The sequence below is a fragment of the Apiotrichum porosum genome, assembly GCF_003942205.1.
Source record: "Apiotrichum porosum strain DSM 27194 chromosome Unknown scaffold_8, whole genome shotgun sequence".
NCBI classification, from domain to species: Eukaryota; Fungi; Basidiomycota; class Tremellomycetes; order Trichosporonales; family Trichosporonaceae; genus Apiotrichum; species Apiotrichum porosum.
Window position 1 is genome coordinate 21,515 of NW_021167115.1, and position 18,049 is coordinate 39,563.

The 18,049-nt window shown below is 58.7% G+C and overlaps 7 protein-coding genes across 7 annotated transcripts; 4 read left to right on the forward strand and 3 right to left on the reverse strand.

Annotated features, from left to right (window-relative positions):
- Positions 1-44: 44 nt before the first annotated feature.
- Positions 45-1,142, forward strand: EHS24_008801 (uncharacterized protein; the record flags this gene model as incomplete). Its single annotated transcript, XM_028624103.1, has 1 exon — positions 45-1,142. The coding sequence occupies one exon, from the start codon at positions 45-47 to the stop codon at positions 1,140-1,142; it is 1,098 nt and encodes a 365-aa protein (XP_028475175.1).
- A 78-nt stretch (positions 1,143-1,220) lies between these two features.
- On the reverse strand, positions 1,221-4,370 carry EHS24_008802 (uncharacterized protein; the record flags this gene model as incomplete). Its single annotated transcript, XM_028624104.1, has 1 exon — positions 1,221-4,370. The coding sequence occupies one exon, from the start codon at positions 4,368-4,370 to the stop codon at positions 1,221-1,223; it is 3,150 nt and encodes a 1,049-aa protein (XP_028475176.1).
- A 1,285-nt stretch (positions 4,371-5,655) lies between these two features.
- EHS24_008803 (uncharacterized protein) lies at positions 5,656-6,390 on the forward strand (the record flags this gene model as incomplete). The annotated part of the gene is made up of 4 exons (XM_028624105.1): positions 5,656-5,812; positions 5,865-6,210; positions 6,263-6,330; positions 6,380-6,390. 4 exons carry the CDS (start codon positions 5,656-5,658, stop codon positions 6,388-6,390), a joined length of 582 nt encoding a protein of 193 aa, XP_028475177.1.
- A 631-nt stretch (positions 6,391-7,021) lies between these two features.
- Positions 7,022-10,072, forward strand: EHS24_008804 (uncharacterized protein; the record flags this gene model as incomplete). The annotated part of the gene is made up of 20 exons (XM_028624106.1): positions 7,022-7,058; positions 7,106-7,113; positions 7,162-7,298; positions 7,348-7,971; positions 8,008-8,070; positions 8,111-8,181; positions 8,226-8,288; positions 8,330-8,383; positions 8,436-8,477; positions 8,524-8,542; positions 8,594-8,717; positions 8,769-8,788; positions 8,833-9,089; positions 9,131-9,172; positions 9,209-9,233; positions 9,277-9,418; positions 9,470-9,488; positions 9,531-9,545; positions 9,596-9,715; positions 9,774-10,072. 20 exons carry the CDS (start codon positions 7,022-7,024, stop codon positions 10,070-10,072), a joined length of 2,181 nt encoding a protein of 726 aa, XP_028475178.1.
- A 599-nt stretch (positions 10,073-10,671) lies between these two features.
- On the reverse strand, positions 10,672-12,807 carry EHS24_008805 (uncharacterized protein; the record flags this gene model as incomplete). The annotated part of the gene is made up of 1 exon (XM_028624107.1): positions 10,672-12,807. One exon carries the CDS (start codon positions 12,805-12,807, stop codon positions 10,672-10,674), a length of 2,136 nt encoding a protein of 711 aa, XP_028475179.1.
- Positions 12,808-13,657: 850 nt separating this feature from the next.
- Positions 13,658-15,310, forward strand: EHS24_008806 (uncharacterized protein; the record flags this gene model as incomplete). The annotated part of the gene is made up of 1 exon (XM_028624108.1): positions 13,658-15,310. One exon carries the CDS (start codon positions 13,658-13,660, stop codon positions 15,308-15,310), a length of 1,653 nt encoding a protein of 550 aa, XP_028475180.1.
- Positions 15,311-15,942: 632 nt separating this feature from the next.
- Positions 15,943-17,876, reverse strand: EHS24_008807 (uncharacterized protein; the record flags this gene model as incomplete). The annotated part of the gene is made up of 4 exons (XM_028624109.1): positions 15,943-16,451; positions 16,517-17,189; positions 17,227-17,353; positions 17,404-17,876. The coding sequence occupies 4 exons, from the start codon at positions 17,874-17,876 to the stop codon at positions 15,943-15,945; spliced, it is 1,782 nt and encodes a 593-aa protein (XP_028475181.1).
- Positions 17,877-18,049: the final 173 nt, after the last annotated feature.

Sequence of the window (18,049 nt, forward strand, 5' to 3'; positions counted from 1 at the left end):
ATCCTTTTTGTCCACCCACTTTCCACTCATTCTCGCTGCACACGATGGGCTACGCCATTCTCATGCAGTGGACGACAACGGTCCCGCCGGGCCCACGCACAAACATCTCGGACCTCGTCCTCTCGCGCGTCCTCGAGCACTACAACATCACACACCCGATGCGCTCCAGCGTCCAGCTGCGCACCTTTCGCGCAATGTTCCCAGAGGCCATCACACCGGCATCCGCGGCCCTCGGCGCGGGAGCCACCCCGCCAGCACCGCGCTTGCTCACGACGATCACGTATTCGCTCCCCATTCCGCCAGTCCGCGATGTCCCAGTCCCACTGGGCGCCAGGGACGACACGACCTATCTGTTTCTCGAGGACAGAGGTATCCCTGCTGCTGCTCCTGCGACATCGACACCGGCTGGTGCTACCCCAGTTCCAACTCCCACTCCAGCAGCAGCTCCAGCAGACCCCAAGGCGAACGGCACCGGCGACAAGGACGGCGCGATCGAAATCAAGGACACGCTTGAGGATGATGGGTTTGAGATCGTTGACGTGACCATGACCGATGGCGAGAAGCCTGCTGCTGGGGACGCGGCCACAGCTACGACGATCGAGACTGCACTACCAGCAGTACCCGCGGCCAAGCAGGCGGCACCACCAGCACCACGGAGGGAAAAGTACAAGATCCTCGCCGTCAAGCCCGCTACCCTCGTCATGCCCACACTACACAACTTGCTGTCGCCCTTTGTGCTAGGCCTGTCCAAGTCTGCCCGTGCAGCAGCGTCCACTACGGCCCAGGCAGCAGCACCGACACCCTTGACAGGTACACCTCTGATCCTCACGACACTGGCGTTCCCGCCCACCGCGCACCCCCACCCCTCGCTCAGCCTCAGCGTGCACATCTTGCCCAACGCAAACGCGCAAACCATCTTTCTGGAGGGCGAATGGGACGGTGCAGTGCCTGCTGAGGCGGCCACGAGCGTGTTGAAAGAGTTTTTGCTCGGCTGTGTCCCAGAGGGTGTGGCTGGTGACGCACGCTTCATGAGCTGGGAAGGCGCCGACGAATGTGGTCTTGAAGGGTGGACAAGTGTGGAGAAGACAAGGCGGATGACCATGTTGCTTACGCGCGCGCTGCGCGAAAGCCAGTTCATCTAGGCAGAGGGGGTATACATGCATTGGTAGTTAGGTTTTTTCGTCTAGGTCTTTGTTCTACAGATCATCCCCCCACAACACTCACACGGCGGTCGCGTTACCATAGGTCGTGTTGGCCAGACCACGAGCGACGAGGGCAAACTCATGCAGCGCCTCACGCATCTTGCGCGTCGTTCGCGAACGCAGGATGTGGCCCTTGAGCCTGGACTTGGCCTCGGTTGTGGCCCGAGCATCGGGAAAGTTGGGCTCACCCAAAATCACGTCGAGCCAGGACGACATGTCGGGTCCGGAAACGCGGGTGACGAGCGAAGCCAACAGTTCAGCCAGGTTGGGAATGACAGAGCGCGGGCCCTCGGAGCCAGCGGACAGCAAGAGCGCGCGTAGGATGCGGGGACCAAACACGTTGATCAGAGACTCGGTGGCGCTCTCGAGTGGTGATGGATAGCGCGTGTTGGCAAAGAGAGCAATGAAGAATTCGGCGGCCGTTTTCAGTGAGAAGCGCTCCTGCGTGCCAAGACCCATGACGCCGAGGGACATGTAGACTTGGACGACGGGCTCGGGCAGGCGCAAGAGGACACCGGGGTAGCGCGAGGCAACAGCCGAGGAAAACTTGAACCACGACTCGACGACGTCCGGGTTATCGTGCATGCCGCCGTCAGGACCCAGCATCTGCCCCGCCATGGACGCCAGACGCTGCGCCGCGTCGGCGACAACGTTCCAGCGCTCGCGGTCCTCTTCAAGCTTTTGCTGCTCTTCAACTTGCGACTTGTCCTTTTTCAGCTGGAGCGGCGAGGTGGCGGTACCGATCCTCAAGGTAAGAGTCGATGCGAGTGACATCCACAGTGCCGACGGTGAGCGCTCGCAAGCGGCGCAGACAAGGGAAAGGAGTGGCAAGGGGGACAGAGAGATGAGAGTCTCGGTCGACGACAAAGTGGCCTGTTTGAGCAACGACGAGATAGAGTCGGCCACCTCGCTGTCGCCGTTCCATACTGCCACAACGCCAGAGATGGCCTGCTCGGTCTGGGCCCTCAGCGCCGTCATGCCCGGGTCTGCGCGGGCCGTGGCAATAGCAGCAGCCTTGACGTCATCGTCACCGTCCAGCGAGTCAAACATGTCGTCGTCAGAAGGGGACAGGCCCTTGAAGCACGCCGTGAGCGCGTTCATCGATTGAACCAGGAGGGGTGTTGCGTCGGCTCGATTGGGGGCAGTCGCTGCGGCTTGGCCGGCTTGGCCGAGACGCTCCACAATGGGCCCAAGGATACCTTGCACGGGGCCTACGGCGTCAATGGGTTGCAGCGCCTGGATGACGCTTGTGATAGCCTCGATGACTTTGGTCTGCTCGTCACCGCCCAGGTCGCCAATCTTGCCGTGGAGCTCGGAAAATGCGCCAATATGTTGAACAAGTTTTGTGCGGCAAATGTCACACAACGCCTTGAGTGAATCGGCGGCCGAGCGCGATACGAGGTGCGAGGTAGTGAGCGAGGGGACGAGGTAGGAAAGGACGGGGAGGAGGTGTTCGGGGTGAAACTTGAACCATTCCTCGTACGCGCGGATGAGGCACACGACGGTCAAACGAAGTCGCTCCTCACCCAGGCCAGCGAGTGGCCGTTGCAAGAGACGGTTGATGACCTGCTCGGAGAAGATGATCGGCAAGCTCTTGTCCTCACCAAGGGGCACACCTTCGCCAGAGTACCGGATGCAGTGGAGAGTAGCCTCAATGTCTTGCCATGGAGCGCCGGCTGCAATCTGCTCCGTCGCAGTCTGAGTCAATGACGCGAGCATCTCGTCGCGGAGAATGTAGTAGGCACCGACAATGACCTCGCCAGCGTCTCGGCGCCAAGTGTCGAATGCCTCGCGTTCCTCGCGGTCCAAGCCTCCCAGGCTAGACTCTTCGCCGCTGCCTGGCCACCGCACTTTGCGCCGCGTGACATCGACGAGCTCGCGGAAAAAGCCCTTTGCGATCGCCCAGCTGGCGCTTGTTTCGTGCGGCTCTGAGAACACGTCCGAGTCCATGATGGCTTCTTGGATTAAAGGATAGATGGGCAGTGTGAGCTCCGATACCGACTCGTCGACACCACCGCTTCCCTTCCATCCCGTTATACGCAGGATGGTGCGCAAGAATGCCTGCACGTCGGCCTGTTGCAGCCGTGCCACCAGCCATTCAGACGAGTGCTCGACCAGTGCCGCCAGCATCTTGGTAAAGGCCAGGACTTCTTCAGAGTCGTCGTCGTTAAGGAGGGACTGTCCTGCGGGACTGATGACCCATGCGAGAAGCGGCTCGGTGATAATCTTGGTGCCCTTGCCATACTTGAAGATGCTTTCGGACAGCACCTCGACGAGTGTGGATGACGCTGCTGGCAGTGGAAGGAGGGCGTAGAGGTGTGGAAGGAGGGCGGCGAGTTCGTCGGCGCCGAGGCCATAGTTGATCCATGACTCGGCGCACTTGCATGCCGCCTCGGCAGCCTTTTGGTCGAGCTGGCCCGTCATAGATTCTGTGATGGTGGTCATGACTGCAGGCATGTCCGTTTCGATGTGCTTGCGCAGTGCGTTGCGCTTTTGCTCGCTGATGCCGGCGCGGGCAATCTCCTCGACACAGATTCCACACCATTCGAGCGCCCATAGACGCATACGTGACCGCAGACGTGCCTCATCGTCAAGGGTGTGATGAGGGTGGTGCGTCGGTGTGTTGTAGCCGGAGACGGGGGCGCTGGGCGGCAGCTGGGTCGCACGGGCGAGGGCGGTGGACAGAGTCTGGAGAACGGTGGAGATGGGGTCGGGGAACTGGTAGAAGGGGAGGCGGAGGAGAAGGGAAGCGAGACAGCCAAACAGCTTGCGGACCACGACGGCGTTTGCAGGTTGATAGGTGTTTGCGTTTGTGGGGTCAATGGCGGACGAGAGGGTGCTGAGGAGAAGACCCAAGAGCGACGGCTGGAGCGGTGCTGGGAGAGTGTCCCAGTCGCGCGAGATCTTGACCTGTGCAGTGTGCGCCGAGAAGAAGCGAACGTTGGCGTCGCTGTGGTTGGCGAGACCGGCAATGAGACCCCATGCCTCTGGCCTTGCCTGGAGTTCTTGCAGCTGTTGCTGGAGCTGCTTGGCGAGGGTCGGGTTGGAGGCCGTTGCCGGGTGGAAGAGGTGGAGGATGGTGGCCGCGACGTGGTCAATGTCGGACGGGGCGAGGACGGGGAACGACATGGTCCCCACGGGTGTGGGGGTTGTGCCGTCGGCGACCATGGTGGTGTGTGGGGATTGGGAGATGAACAGTGATCCAGTGAGCAAACAAAAGCCCAACAGGAACAAAATACGCGCGACGAAAGACCCCATCATATCATCATGGCCGCCCCTGGGTGAGCGTATTTGCTTCCGTCGTCGTTGGGTGGCGAATATACATCTCCCCGGACGACTGCGGCATCGCTATCCAGTGTGCATCCACGACGCATCCACGACTTGACTTGAATGTACACAATGGCAGCGGGGAGCGGGGGCGGGGGAGAGAGCATGGTGTGTGATCGTGTGTGAGACGGGTAGTTGTGTAATGATCGGTTGTGGCAGCCCATTGTGAGATATGACCACATCGGATACCCGGTTGGAATTCAACAGTTTCGCTACAAGTCTCGACTCTGGTTGCAATTGACAGGAAGCAAGACGCATGTGTATGTTCAGGACCTCGCTGATTACCTCTAAATATCTCTATAGGCCGGTCATGCGCGCCGTGTCAAGAAGAGGACAAAAATACAATTACAAAAAGCATTATCGACGTATTTATTGCTCCGCAAGGCAACTATGTACTCGATGCGTTCTCTGGATCCAACACCAAGAGCGCCGGTCCGGCCTGGTCCGTTTATACCATTCATGCTGACGGACGACGAGTTGCCCGCAACCCTCGTCCTCGACGACTGGGTTTTGCCAAGGGTGGATCAGGCCAGGGGAAAACACAGCTGTTTACCAGCCCACGGAGGTGCAAAATCGGTGATGGCGAGATCCATCCATCTGACGTGCGAAGAGAATCAAAGGATCAAAGGATAAACTCTCGTTTCAAATAACGAAGATGTAGTTGTTTGTGCGGCGGCGTGTGTATGTGAAAGTTGCAACGAGGGCCCCACCTCACTGCCTCAACCGGCCCGAAACATGTCTCAATCAGGATCTAGAGGATCTAGTTGTTGCATTGGAGCTCGACGTTCTGGAGCGCAGCACCCGTTGACGTTGATGAGTCGACAGACCCGACATGCTATTTGATCTCCCAATCATGGGTTGCTGTGTAGGCAATACAGACACGTTGAATACAGTAATGCTGTGCAACATACCTCGCCGTTGACCATTCCCCGAAGAAGTCTCTTTGACACGGGCTAAGTATAGATCATTGGTTCGTCACATGCCAGACAGTCCCCGTTCTATTCAGCAGACTCTACTGTAGATATTGTAGACATGGTAGCCACCCCATAATAAGTGGCGGCGCCGTACGTGATCTCAACCTTTAGCCCATCACCGTTCCCACTGCCGCTCTCCGAGATCAATCGCCATGCTCTTTACCAAACTACTTCCCCTCGCTTCATTGTTCATCGCCACAGCAGCCGCTGATTCGTTCAACGATGGCGGCCACAAGCCCCTTGGAGGCTTCAAGAAAGTGCCCATCCTTTGCAAAGGTCTTAAGACCGAGGACAACGGGTGCACACGCTGTAAGCTCGGCTCCTTTCGCCAAGTTGATCGCCAACCGGAATCGTTCCATAGACACCCAAGGTTTCGACATTACTGGGGTCGTGACGACACTCGAGCTGTCGTTCCCTGACGTCAAGAACGTCTGCGACTGCATCCAGGAATGCCTCAATCGCCCTGGGACCTGTGCCAATTACGTTTTCGACTTTCACGATGCCGACGCCATCAAGAGCGGCCACCGCACCTGTATCCTGTACTCCAACTTTAACCTCCCCAGCGACGTCACCGTTGTTTTCGCCCCCGACGACCCGCAGAACATGAACATCCAGACGTTGGAGGATAACCCGCAGGCGGGTGGGCCGGTCCCGCAGGCATTCACCGACGACCAAGGCACAGTCCCGGATGATGGGGCCTTCTCCGGGTAGGTGACTCAAGCGATTGCACTGGTTGACGCATTCAGGCCTGTCTGGCAGCTGGCAAACGGAAATGTCCAGTGTTGAGGATGCAAGCGCCTCACAAGGAAGTAAGACTATGCTTGAAGGTATATATGATGTCCCCCCGAAGTTTAGCTTTTCATTATTATCCCGTAGTGTTTTCGTAGTAGTGTAATGAATGTTGCCCAAGCAGATGTACTGTAGGTACGGCCGCCACTCAAGATAGAGCCGGGTGTAGTGGCACGCACTTGGGCAGGGGGTGAAGGACGGTGGCTAGAGGATACATTGGGTACAGACATGACAGTTCCAGCTCGGACTCGAGAAATGCGAGTCCATTGATATGTATCCGGTGCGCCGGTGTCTGTGGTATCTCCAATCCATGGTGCTGCTTGTCAAGTGTCGCCATGCCTCTATCTGCAGTTCTGTGATCTGTAACATGCCGTCAGCCAGCGTCAGCCAGCGTCAGCCAGCGCACCGGATATAGGCCATGGGCCATAGGGGGGTAGGTGTAATCTCCCCGTTCCGTCCGGCCTCCGACCGAGAATGTGAAATGATTGGCGTGGAGATCGAGACCATGTTGCTCTGTTACTCAGTGTGCGGGGGAGTGGGGACTGGATAGCGATAGTCTTCCAGTACGTCCCATTACCCAACACACACCTCAGCCCATCTCTTGAGGTCTTCATCGTCCATCGGTCCCCTCCCACCATACACTGTATCGCTGCACCACCCTCCACTCTGTCTAGAACGACAGGTAGCCTCTCAGCTTGCTGGCCCCTCGTACATACCCCACACACTGCCATGCCCAAGACCGTGAGCGGACCAACCGGCGCGAGTCGTGAGTCCTACACTGGCCGAAGGCTCCAAGCTGACCCCTTGCCCCAGGTGCATGCGTGAGCTTTGCGATGGAGGGAAGCAGTGAGCCAAGATCTGACCTGCAGGACTCGTGCCACCGGATGAAGATCCGATGTATCGATCGAGCCAGCCCGCCATGCCGACGGTGCTCCACGATGAAGATCGACTGCACGTTCACGCTCGAGCAGACCCCCTCATCTTACCGGATCAAGAGCAATCAGGAGTAAGGCCAAGGGCAGACTTAAGGAAATGGACAGCGCACTGACAGTCAGTCGCGTCGCGCACCTGGAGAACCAGATGGACGAGGTCCAGAAGGGTATGCGGAACATGCAGAACCTGCTACGGATCCTCGTGGAGCAAGGCAGCTCCAACACTCCAGACTCGGTGGGAGGACTTGGGCGGGTCAGACCAGCAACGCTTAACGAGTGGGTTCACTCGACTGCATCACCGTTAAATCGAGTGGCGTCGAGCGATACTGTCGACACTGAGCCCCACACCGCTCTCCACGCCGTAACCCACCATGACCACGGAAGTGTGCCGCTCTTCGCATCGACACATCCGGTTATGGCCCATGACTCAAACGCCGCGTCCGGGGAAGACTACGAGAAGGAAGACGAGGAGTTCTTGTTGGCCGCAGCGGCAGGGGCTGGGCTAAAGCACTTCATGCACCGCGACGAAGAGGAGCGACTACGACAAGAGAGTCTGGCATCGCCTTTGGGCGGTTCCAAGCCCTCGCCAAAAGGGAAGGGCCGAGGGACAACAGAGTCGATGGGGCGCCTCTTCAAACGTCTGGGAGTGCCCATTCCGACCCCGCGAGGCGACCTGTTGCACGATTTTCCAGATCCAGTCCAGTTGGGATACTGCACGGAGGAGGAAGGACACCACCTGTTTGACCTGTGAGATGGTCGTGGCACCCAGTCGCTAATCGCCAGGTATTTCCAAGGCGCCCACGCCTTCCTTCCTGTTTTTGATGTCACAAAGGATACTTGGGCTAGGTGAGGCTCGTCACCGGGCCTCTGCGGCTGACAAGAGCAGTCTTCGAGCCAGGTCATCGTTCTGTATTACCGCAATCATGATGGCCGGGCAGATTGCCGCAGCTGGGAGTGGTCAGTGCTTGACGGTAGAGTTAAAGTGCTAAACACCATCCCAGCTCGCCCATCAAGCGCTGCCAGCGCGTTGAGGCAGAAACTGATTCAGCACGCCGAGAAGATAGGTGCGTTGTCCTCTCAACCAGGACGCTAACACTCGTAACAGCGTTGACAACCGTCTTTTCTCCTGTCGCGAGTATCGAAGCTGTACAAGCCATGGGTAAGATCGCCAACCGCCATGCCATTCACTCTGGTTCTGACACAACATGTAGTGATTCTTGCCAATTGGGGGGATACAGCCTGGCGACCTGGGAGTGAGTATCAGCAGCCATGTACCAATGCATGTCACTCACCGCTCAGACCACACACTCAGCCTGGCGTAGGTCGATAATGTCTACTGGGGAACCACACCTGACAGCTACACCGACAGATACGATATGGACCTGCACCTTTGCATGCCTTACCTCGCCAACACGGGAATGGGTCGTAACAAGACTCCCGAGGAGCTTGAACGCGAACGGCCGCTGGTGGCGGGGGCACGCATCTGGCTTGCTGTGAGCGCGGAAGACTGTACTGCCTTTTCCTTTGTTCTACTGACCCAATAGACGATGAAGACACACACCGAGTACGTCAACAGCGCACACATGTGGCGGAAGCTGACCCACCAAGGATGTGCCTCAACCACGGCCGCCCTATATTGTGCTCTGCCGATGACGAGTCCATAAAGCTGGGCCGTCTTTTCTTGGAACACCCACTGGCGACAAAGGAGGATAGCCGTTGCCTAGTACTGTGCGAGGTCCTTGCCATGCGGCAGCCTCTGTTTCGAGCAATGATCGGTGGTGTGCAGGGCGAGGAGCTGGACCGCCTGGTCTCCGAGGTGATGCAAAGGCTACCAGAGTGGGAGAACTATTGGCTGGACTACTACTGTGGGTGCGGAAAACGTGATATATATACGCTGACGCTGCAGCCAGGATAGGGTTGGCAGACGATGATTTTATGGTGACAGAGTGTGAGTCGTTTCCAGCGCCAAAGTACTCACCTGAAGTGGCGACCATCAAGTACTACACCATGTGAGTCAAACAGGGATCCAGTGCAAGTCGGCGCTAATGTCAGCCTCCAAGTCAATATCGCACTGGTATCGGGAGTAAAGAGCAAACGAGACATTCGCCAGTTATCAAGCGAACGCCACGACGGCTTGGTATTGGCGGTGAGAGCCGCAGCTGAGCTCGTTGCGAGAGCTGCCCGTGGTACAGAGGTGAGAGCTTCCGGTGGGCATGCCGTCGATGCAGGCTGATGTCGACTGCAGAATGCCAAGCTGCGCCATGGTACGTGACTATCGAGATTGATAGAAGCTAATCCCCGTGAAGGAAACCGTAATGTCCGTGAGTATCCTGCGGACTTGTGAACTCGGGCGCTGAACGGCGAACCACAGGCCTTGGAATTGCTAGCGCGGCACGGTCACTTATACGCATGGCGAGCCTCATGCCTGAGGCTATCGACCTGCGGGAGGTGGCCAAAGACGTGGAGCTGCTGGCGGATCAGCTTGCGCGCTGTGAGTCGCGCGACACATTGGCAGAGAGGTGCCACTCCAGCTGACCCCTCAGTCCCAGACTTTTACTTCTCTCAGTTCCTTCACCACGTCGTCGTCGAAGCGCGGCGCAGACAAGAACTGCCATCGGTGTCTGCCGTTCCCTCACCCCCTGCGGCGTCGTCGACTCTTGGATCACTCGGCGGTGCAGAAGTGACCAACACCGGCAGGGATGGCGAGTTGGACTTTGACTTCACCATCGCAGATGACATTTTCGCGTCGGAAGACTGGATGAGCATCCTTGGCGCCGTCGGATCGAGGGACCAGCAACCCGCTGTGGAGCCTAGCGCGGCGTTCCCGTTCTTGCCCCTGGGTGCGTGAATGTTATCTACGCTCTAACATCCTGCAGAGACATCCCCTTTCCAATCGACCGGGGCCGCGCCATCGTCCAGCCAGCACCAATTCTCCATACCGATGGAATCCAGCGAGAACGGGAACATTTGGGACTTGGCTCAGAAGTGGTTTCATTAGACATTTTCAGGAGGAATGAGGAGCAAGCCCGTCCGCGGGTATCAGACTGGAAAATGGTCCTGGAGCATTCGTGCAGTTAACTGTGTCTCTTGAAGAATGCAGGGAGTATAAAACCCAGTGCGAGCCATTGTATTGCTTGAGTTGGGGAGGGAGACCATACATGGATCTGTGAGTGGCTGCTTCCATTGATCCCCGACATCGGCACACCATATTGTTCCAAGGCGACACAAGGTGCCAAGTTGTCAACCCAATTGAATGATGAGCTAAGGCATGGAAGCTTAGTAAGCCAAGAATAGAGCTTGACGAGGGGACCGGAGCCGTCGTGTGCGGAATCGCGTGACTGGCGGATTAAATTTCATTTTTCACCACTTTTCATGATAGTGAAAGCCCTTCGTAATGCTCAAACACAGGCCCTTGCACATTTCAATGACGAATCCATGAGCGTAATACTACTTGCAAGACTGGATACGGATAGTTCCCGTGGCCAGGGAGCCCGAAGTGACGACGAAGCCCATCGCTCCGCCGACGTACTGTTCATCGGTGGCTGTGAGAGTGACACCACCGACGCTTCCGGTGATGGTCGGCCCATTGGCAGCGAGGCTGATCTCGTAAGGGGAATCGAGCGTCCACTGGAACTCGGCCGTGGCAAGCTCGATACGCTGCTCGTCGAGCGCCTTGACGAGAGACACATACTTGCCCTCGGTGGACTCGGAGAACAAGAGGGCGTACCACCGCCGCAGGCCCCGTACGCGAATGGTGACGCCGGCGGGACTGCCCAGCTTCATGACAAAGTCGCTCACCGTGACGCGGTAGTCGGTCCAGTCACGCGTACCGTAGCTGACGAGGCCCTCACCGATGTCCTGCGCAATGAGGAGGGTCGTGGGCGGAAAGGCGAAGAAACCACTCACGTTCTGGACCCACTGCAGGTCCCAGAAGGTGCTGGCGGCGTGAGGCGCGCTGTTGGGGCGGGAGATGGTGAGGTCCGGCTGGCCGCTCCAGCCAAAGCTGTCAAGCCACACCGTGCCGCTGCTGCCCGTGGTGACGACCCCGGCCTCGGCGATGGGGTATCCATGGGCAATCTGAGGGATGGTCCATTCGAGCACGTGCAGCTCGTCGTCGCCGGGAGTCAAGAGGACAAAGTCTTCGCTGTCGACCGGGACAATGTTGTTGTCCGCGTAGAACACCTGGAGGCGGATGCGCGCCTCGACAGGCTGGCTGAGGTCCGCTCCGGCGCGCAGAGCAACACGGAGGCGCTGGCCGGGGTACACAAGCGGGGAGGACGAGAGAAAATATGTGGTCGGCATGGAGAGGTACTCCTTGGGTGCGCTAATGGGGGTGGTGACCTCGATGGGGCCGTCGAGCTCCAGACAGAGGGCTGGTCCGCGCTTGGTGTCGACAGCCTGGTATGCTGATCCCTTGGAGCTGCGAACACGAAAGCCCTGGGTTGAGCCGGGCAGGGTGAAGTGAAACTGCGCGCCGTCCTTGGCCGGCGGGAGGGGGGCCTTGCGAGCGAGGCAGCGGCCCATGTTGACAATGTCGGTCGCAATACGCGCGGCGCTGTTGATAGAGTAGCCGTTGTCCGCGCTGGAGATAATGGCGCGGTCACCGATGGGACCCCTCCAGTCTGGCGCACCGGGGCGGTCAAAGGCGTCCATGCCGAGCATGATGGCCATGAGACACCCAACATTGCCCGAGTTGCAGTCTGTGTCCCAACCGGACGTGTTGACAATCTCCATGGAGCGTGTAAAGTCATTTTCTGCGTAGAGAAGGGACATGACCATGATGCAGTGGTTAGGGACGACGTGGCAGTGGCCTGGGAACTTGTCATAGCCGTACGTGTCTTCGATGCGCTGGCGGGTCGCGACCCAGTCGCGGTCGTCCTTGACCCACGCGCGAACGTCGGCGACAATACTCGCAATAAGCGAGTCGCGAGGGATAAACTTCAGGCCGGTGTTGATGAGGTGGTCGACGTCGCTGGAGACATACGCCTCGGCCTCCATGGCAGCCCAGAGCACGGCGGCGTGCACCGACTCGCCGTCGTGACTGACCCTGCCTGCGGCCTCGGCAAGGCTAGCTGCGAGCTCGGGGCGGCCGGGGCAGGCCATGGCCCAGCCGTCGATGAAGATTTGAGCGCCAATCTGCTCCGCCACCGTCTGGCCGTTTGTCTTGATGCTGCCGCTGTCCGGCGCGGGTATGCCCTGCTTGAGGTTGAGGAACGCGGTGTGCTCGGTCGACAGGCCCCTGCCGCCCCACCAGAACACGCTCTTGTGCTCGACGACCTGGTTGAGCCACGTCTTGCCAATCTCCAGGCTGCCAAGTGAGTGCGCGTCGTGCTCTTCCAGCGCGCGCACAAACGCAAATGTGCCCGACACGTCGTCGTCTGTCACGACACACGGCACATTCAACTGCTCATGCACATAGTACTTGATGGGGCCTAGCTCAGCCATGATCCTCTGGTGCGTCCAGCCCTCAAATGGCCGGCCAAGGTAGACGCCAATCAACTTGCCAAGCACCCCAGCGTACGTGCGCTCGAGGTAGTCGGGTGGGAGCGTCACGGCCGGGGTGGTGGCGACGGAGGATGGCATAGTAAGTGGATTGTGGTGTATGAGGGGGCCTGCAGTCGTAGGTTCAACGCATGCGAGTGCCGGGTAGGACAAGGCCATAGGAGCACGCGGTTAGCGTTCAGCCTCAAAAGGAGCAGATGTCAACCTACCAGTGTCGAGCGGTTTCGGCCCCAGGTGTGGTCGTGGAAGATGGGCTAAGCGAGAGGGGGTGAGGGGTGAGGGTGGTGTCGTCGACGAAGAACCAAACCCCACATTAAGTACCACACCGCAGGCACTCATGGACTCGTATTGCAGCACATGTGATAGCAACTCAGAGACCCATGGCTCTCTTCCCCCTTCCGTCTCGCTCGCGCCCATCCACTCCCCACATAGCGCCGACCTCCGTCCGATGCATAATCTCTGGTCGACAGCAACACACGGCGCCGACATTGGCAATCGGCCGGACCGTGTGCGCGCCGACGTGCTACGCGGACGACTGGCCCCAGGTAATCCAGATGATGGGATGATCCATAGCCGCTCACCACCCGGCGTGAAGGGAGAACCAAGTGGTGTAAGCGTCCACACGACCGAACAGTCTGCCAGGCCACAGGCCACAGGACCGCGGATGCGACCGACTGTGGCTGTGGCGTGTTTCTAATCGTTGCCAATTGCCCGGTCGGAGGTCGGGGCCACTGTTGCTCTCCACTCTCTTTCGTTCCTCCAACTCGGGTCCCCACCTTTTCACCTTGCCCATGTCGTGGCCCCGCAGAACACCCTTTATAATGTGGTGCACCTCAATGCGATCCACATCTCGCCAAGGACTCTCGACTCTCACCGCCTCGCCTCGGCCCTCCTCTCCGCCACATACCTACCAGCCCGCCGCGTCTCTCCCATGTCCGCACCTGAGAAAGGCCACCAGCCCGACGACAAGGACCCCAACGGGTCTGTTACCGAGGTCGATATTTCAGAAGTCACGACCGTCCCCGTCGAGCGCATCGAGGAAGCGGCCGGTTTCCACGAGGCGGCGCGCCTAGCCATCGAGCGCGAACATGCCCTCTCCTTCCGCACCGCGCTCCGCCTCTACCCCGGCGCTTTCTGGTGGGCCGTCGCCATCTCTTTCACAATTGTCATGGAGGGCTACGACACATACCTGCTCGGCAACTTCTTCGCATACCCGCAGTTCGAGAAGAAGTACGGCACGTACCACCCAGACATGGACCGGTGGATCGTGGCACCCAAATGGCAGGTGGCGCTCACGGACGTGAGCCAGGCAGGTAACATTGTCGGCCTGCTGCTCATGGGCACTCTCACGGACCGGTTTGGGCACCGCATGGTCATCCAAGGCGGCCTGGTCAGCATCGCCTGCTTCAACCTTGTCACCTTCTTCGCGCCCAACGTCAAAGTCCTGACTGTCGCCATGGCGCTGGCGGGCATCCCACAGGGCATCTTTGGCATCTTGGGCTCGGCCTACGCGTCCGAGGTCGCACCCCTAGCGCTTCGCGGCTTTCTCACATCGTTTGTCAACATTTGCTGGATCATCGGACAGCTCGTGGCCGGCGGCGTGCTCAACGGCCTCGTTGACAACCCCACCGAGTGGTCCTTCCGCATCCCCTTTGCGATCCAGTGGGTATGGCCCATCCCCATCTTTGCTTTGGCGTACTTTGCGCCCGACTCGCCGTGGTGGTGCATCCGCAAGGGCAACCTTGCTGAGGCGGAGAAGTCGCTCCAGCGCCTGTCCTCTGGCTCGACTACTGCCGAGATCCGTGGCACCCTGGCCATGATGGTCCACACCGACAAGATTGAGACGGCCATGAAGACCGAGACCAGCATCTGGGACTGCTTCAAGGGCACCAACCGCCGCCGCACGGAGATTGCCTGCATGGTCCTCGCTGCCCAGTCACTGTCCGGCCAGCCCTTTGCGTACGGCTCCACATACTTTTTCACCCAGGCCGGCCTCAGCCCCTCCAACTCGTACAAGCTGAACTTTGGGGCCTCCGCCGTCGCCTTCGTGGCCACGTGTGGCTCGTGGATCCTCATGATCTGGTGCGGCCGCCGTCCCCTCATCCTCTACGGCCTGATTGCCATGACGTCCTGCCTCCTGCTCATCGGCATCCTCGCCTTTGTCAACACCCAGGCGGCCATCTGGACCCAGGCAGCCCTCACCGTCATCTGGCTCGGGCTGTACTCCCTCACACTCGGCCCGCAGTCATTCGGCCTCGCGGCAGAGGTCTCGGCGACCAGGCTGCGTTCCGCGACCGTCGCCCTCGCCCGTATGGCCTACATGATTGTCAGCCTTGTCGGCAATACTGTCGAGCCGTACCTCATCAACCCCACCGCTGCCAACCTCAAGGGCAAGACGGCGTTTGTATGGTTCGGCGTGTCGGTTCTGACAATCATCTGGTGTGCTTTCCGCATGCCCGAGACCAAGGGCATCACGTACGCCGAGCTGGACATTCTCTTCGAGAAGCACACCCCGGCCTGGAGGTTCAAGAAAGCCCGCGTGGACATCATCGACGACGACGAGGTTCACCAGGCCAGCGTGTAAGGTAGGGTTGTGGGGAGCAGCCCAGAGGCCAGAGGCTAGAGGGTTGTGCTGGAATAAAATAAGCAGAGACGGCGTGTAAGCGAGTCAAATCTGAAGTGCAGAAGTGGTGCCACTCGGGAATTATGTGTTGAAATGGGAAAGGTGGAAACGGGACATGCATACCATCGCGTCCATTCAGCTATAGAAGGGTTGACGTTTCGCGCACGAAACGAAAGGCAGCGTTAATCTCGGTGATAGGGGTGTCCGGTCAAAAGCCAAAACGGGTCATGGCCTAAACGGCTGGTCAACGTTGTCTGTCGCCTCGCAGTGATGCCGGGGGGTCGTCATCAATTGTGAAAACCTACTCCTCTCCCGGGAGGCTGGACCACGGATCCACGGACCCACAAACACGCCATCAAGGCCGGGGCGGGGGGGGGGGGGGGGGGGGGGGTTACAGAAAAAGAAGGCCACCGGTATCTCCTCCTTGTACTCAAGACAACTGCACAGTGATTACAAAATACATGTTCAGTCGCATTGAGGGTCATCCTGCTACACACATAACGTGTCGGTCATATTCCGACTGCTTCGTCTCTCTGTCTCTCTGTCTCTCTGTCTCTTCTCTCTGACGTCCGTCCACTCCATACTCGCGCCCCCTAGGCATTCAGTACAACGCTGTCCAGGCTTGTCTGGGTGAAAGTGCTGTCCTCCATGTGCTTGGAGCTGGCGCGGCGGTCGCTTGCGCGACCGGCTGTGGGTCGCTCTGGTGGTTGCAGCACGGGAGACGAGCCACAAGTCGAGGTTGAGGGCGAGCGCACTGGTGTGGTGTGGAGGGAGTCGCACACTGGCGCCGTGACTGACGTGTCCGTTGCCTCGGAGAACATGTCGTTGCCTGCCTCGCGCAGGAACTCGTCCATGCGAGCAGGCGAAATGATAACGATCCGAGGGTTGTTCGCGTTGAGTGCCCGAAGCAGAATTTCAAAGTCGCGGCGGTGGCGAGCGGAATTCCACAGAGAGTATGTGCTTGCCTCGGCGCCAAGAGGTAAGTCTTCGTCCAGACCAAAGTCGGCCATTAAGGCGTCGTGTGGACCTAAGGCTTCGTCTCCCGAACCAGCGCCGGATGGAGAGGCGTCATGTGGAGGGAGGTTACCACGGCGTTTAGAACCTCCAGAGCGGGGGCCAGAGCTACGGCAGCTACGGCCAGAGCCAGAGCCTGAACCAGAACCTCACGAGCTGCAGCCACAAGATCCGCATGAGGTTCCAAGCCATCATTCAACTTGGTTATCGTGTTCAACAGAGCCGATAGGCGGGAGGGGCTGAGGGGGCTTGGCCTTCGTAGGCATTCAGATGTGATCTGGTCGTTGAGCGCGAATGACGCCGCAAAAACGTTGAGATACACTTGAATGGAATCCGCGTTCAAGCGACGCCAGGCGTTCGGCATCGCTTCGGGAAGGAGGAAGTCGTGGGGCAGTCGATCGGCAAGATCCAAACGTTTGAGGAGGTCGGAGACGCCCATTTCTCCCTCGGGAAGCAAGAGGTCGAGAAGGATTGTGTCTTGGCAGGTGAATACTCGTACGAAACGAGTGCAGCAGACGAAGACACCAAATTGAGCTCCAAAGGCCGCGTGCGAGGACAGAGAATAAATGAGCGTCTGCGCCAAGCCCAGCCTTGCTTTTTCACGCAAGTCGATCCGCATCAGCTGGTCCAGCCAGGATTGCCGATGGCCAGGAGGAGGGGCGAACTCATCCCATCGGAACAACCCGGTGTCGCCTGGTTTGCTGTACTCGAACAACAGCCGCGTAGCGAAAACGTCTGGAATGTCACAAATATTATTGAGCACATCCACCACAACTGGCACTGCAGTGACCAGATCGTTCAACTCCTGGCCCTCGTCTCCAGCTTCCTGCGCCTGTTAGTTCGGAATCAATACCGTAACATACGAGAAGAGGCTGCGATTCCCGCGGGTTCGCTTCAGGGGTGAAGTCCTTGTTCGGTCCAGTTCTGCTTGCGTGCAGGAGGAGGGCCGCCTTCCGGAGGCGATACATAAAGTCGGCATCGTCCAACGGCCTGGAAAACGACGACCTAGCCGACTCGACCTCGATAGTAATTGCCGGTACCACGTGGGAGTTGTTGTGCCGCATGGCACACTGAAGGATGCCGGTGTAGATGACGCGCTCATGCTGTCAGGATTGCCGTCCGAGTTGAGTATGGCCGACTCGGCGATGATCAATTTCTGGAGAGAGCCCTCCTCATACGGTATGCCGTCCCAAATGTCGAGTGACGTGAGGTCCAGTTTGGGGTATATCGCAATCGAGCGGTCACACTCCTCGACGGGTCCATGGAGAGCAGAGTCTAGCTTCTGTTTTAGGTGGGCCTCATATCGCTCAATTTCGTGCTCTACAGCACTCGCTTGCGCAATAAGAGCGTCCTCAAAGGCGCCAAGGCCGTGTCCGAGATGTCTGGCGTCGAAGGCCGCACTGGCGGCGACAAGGGTGTGAGCCCAAGAGCCAGGACGAGGCCGGTGGTGGCTGTGGTGGCTGAGGGACTCGAGATAGGGTCGTGTATTATTTGAAGACGGAAGACGCTGCATGCGGGGTAATGCAGGAATACTTGACCAGGAGGAAGACGAAGCGGGATGGTGTGTGCGATGGTGCTGTTGACACAGTCAATGACCTGTTGTTGTTGTTGTTGTTGTTTGCGGTTGACGTAACCTGTTGCTGGCCACTAAAGAGATTACGTAATTATTGGTTATGACGACGTTTT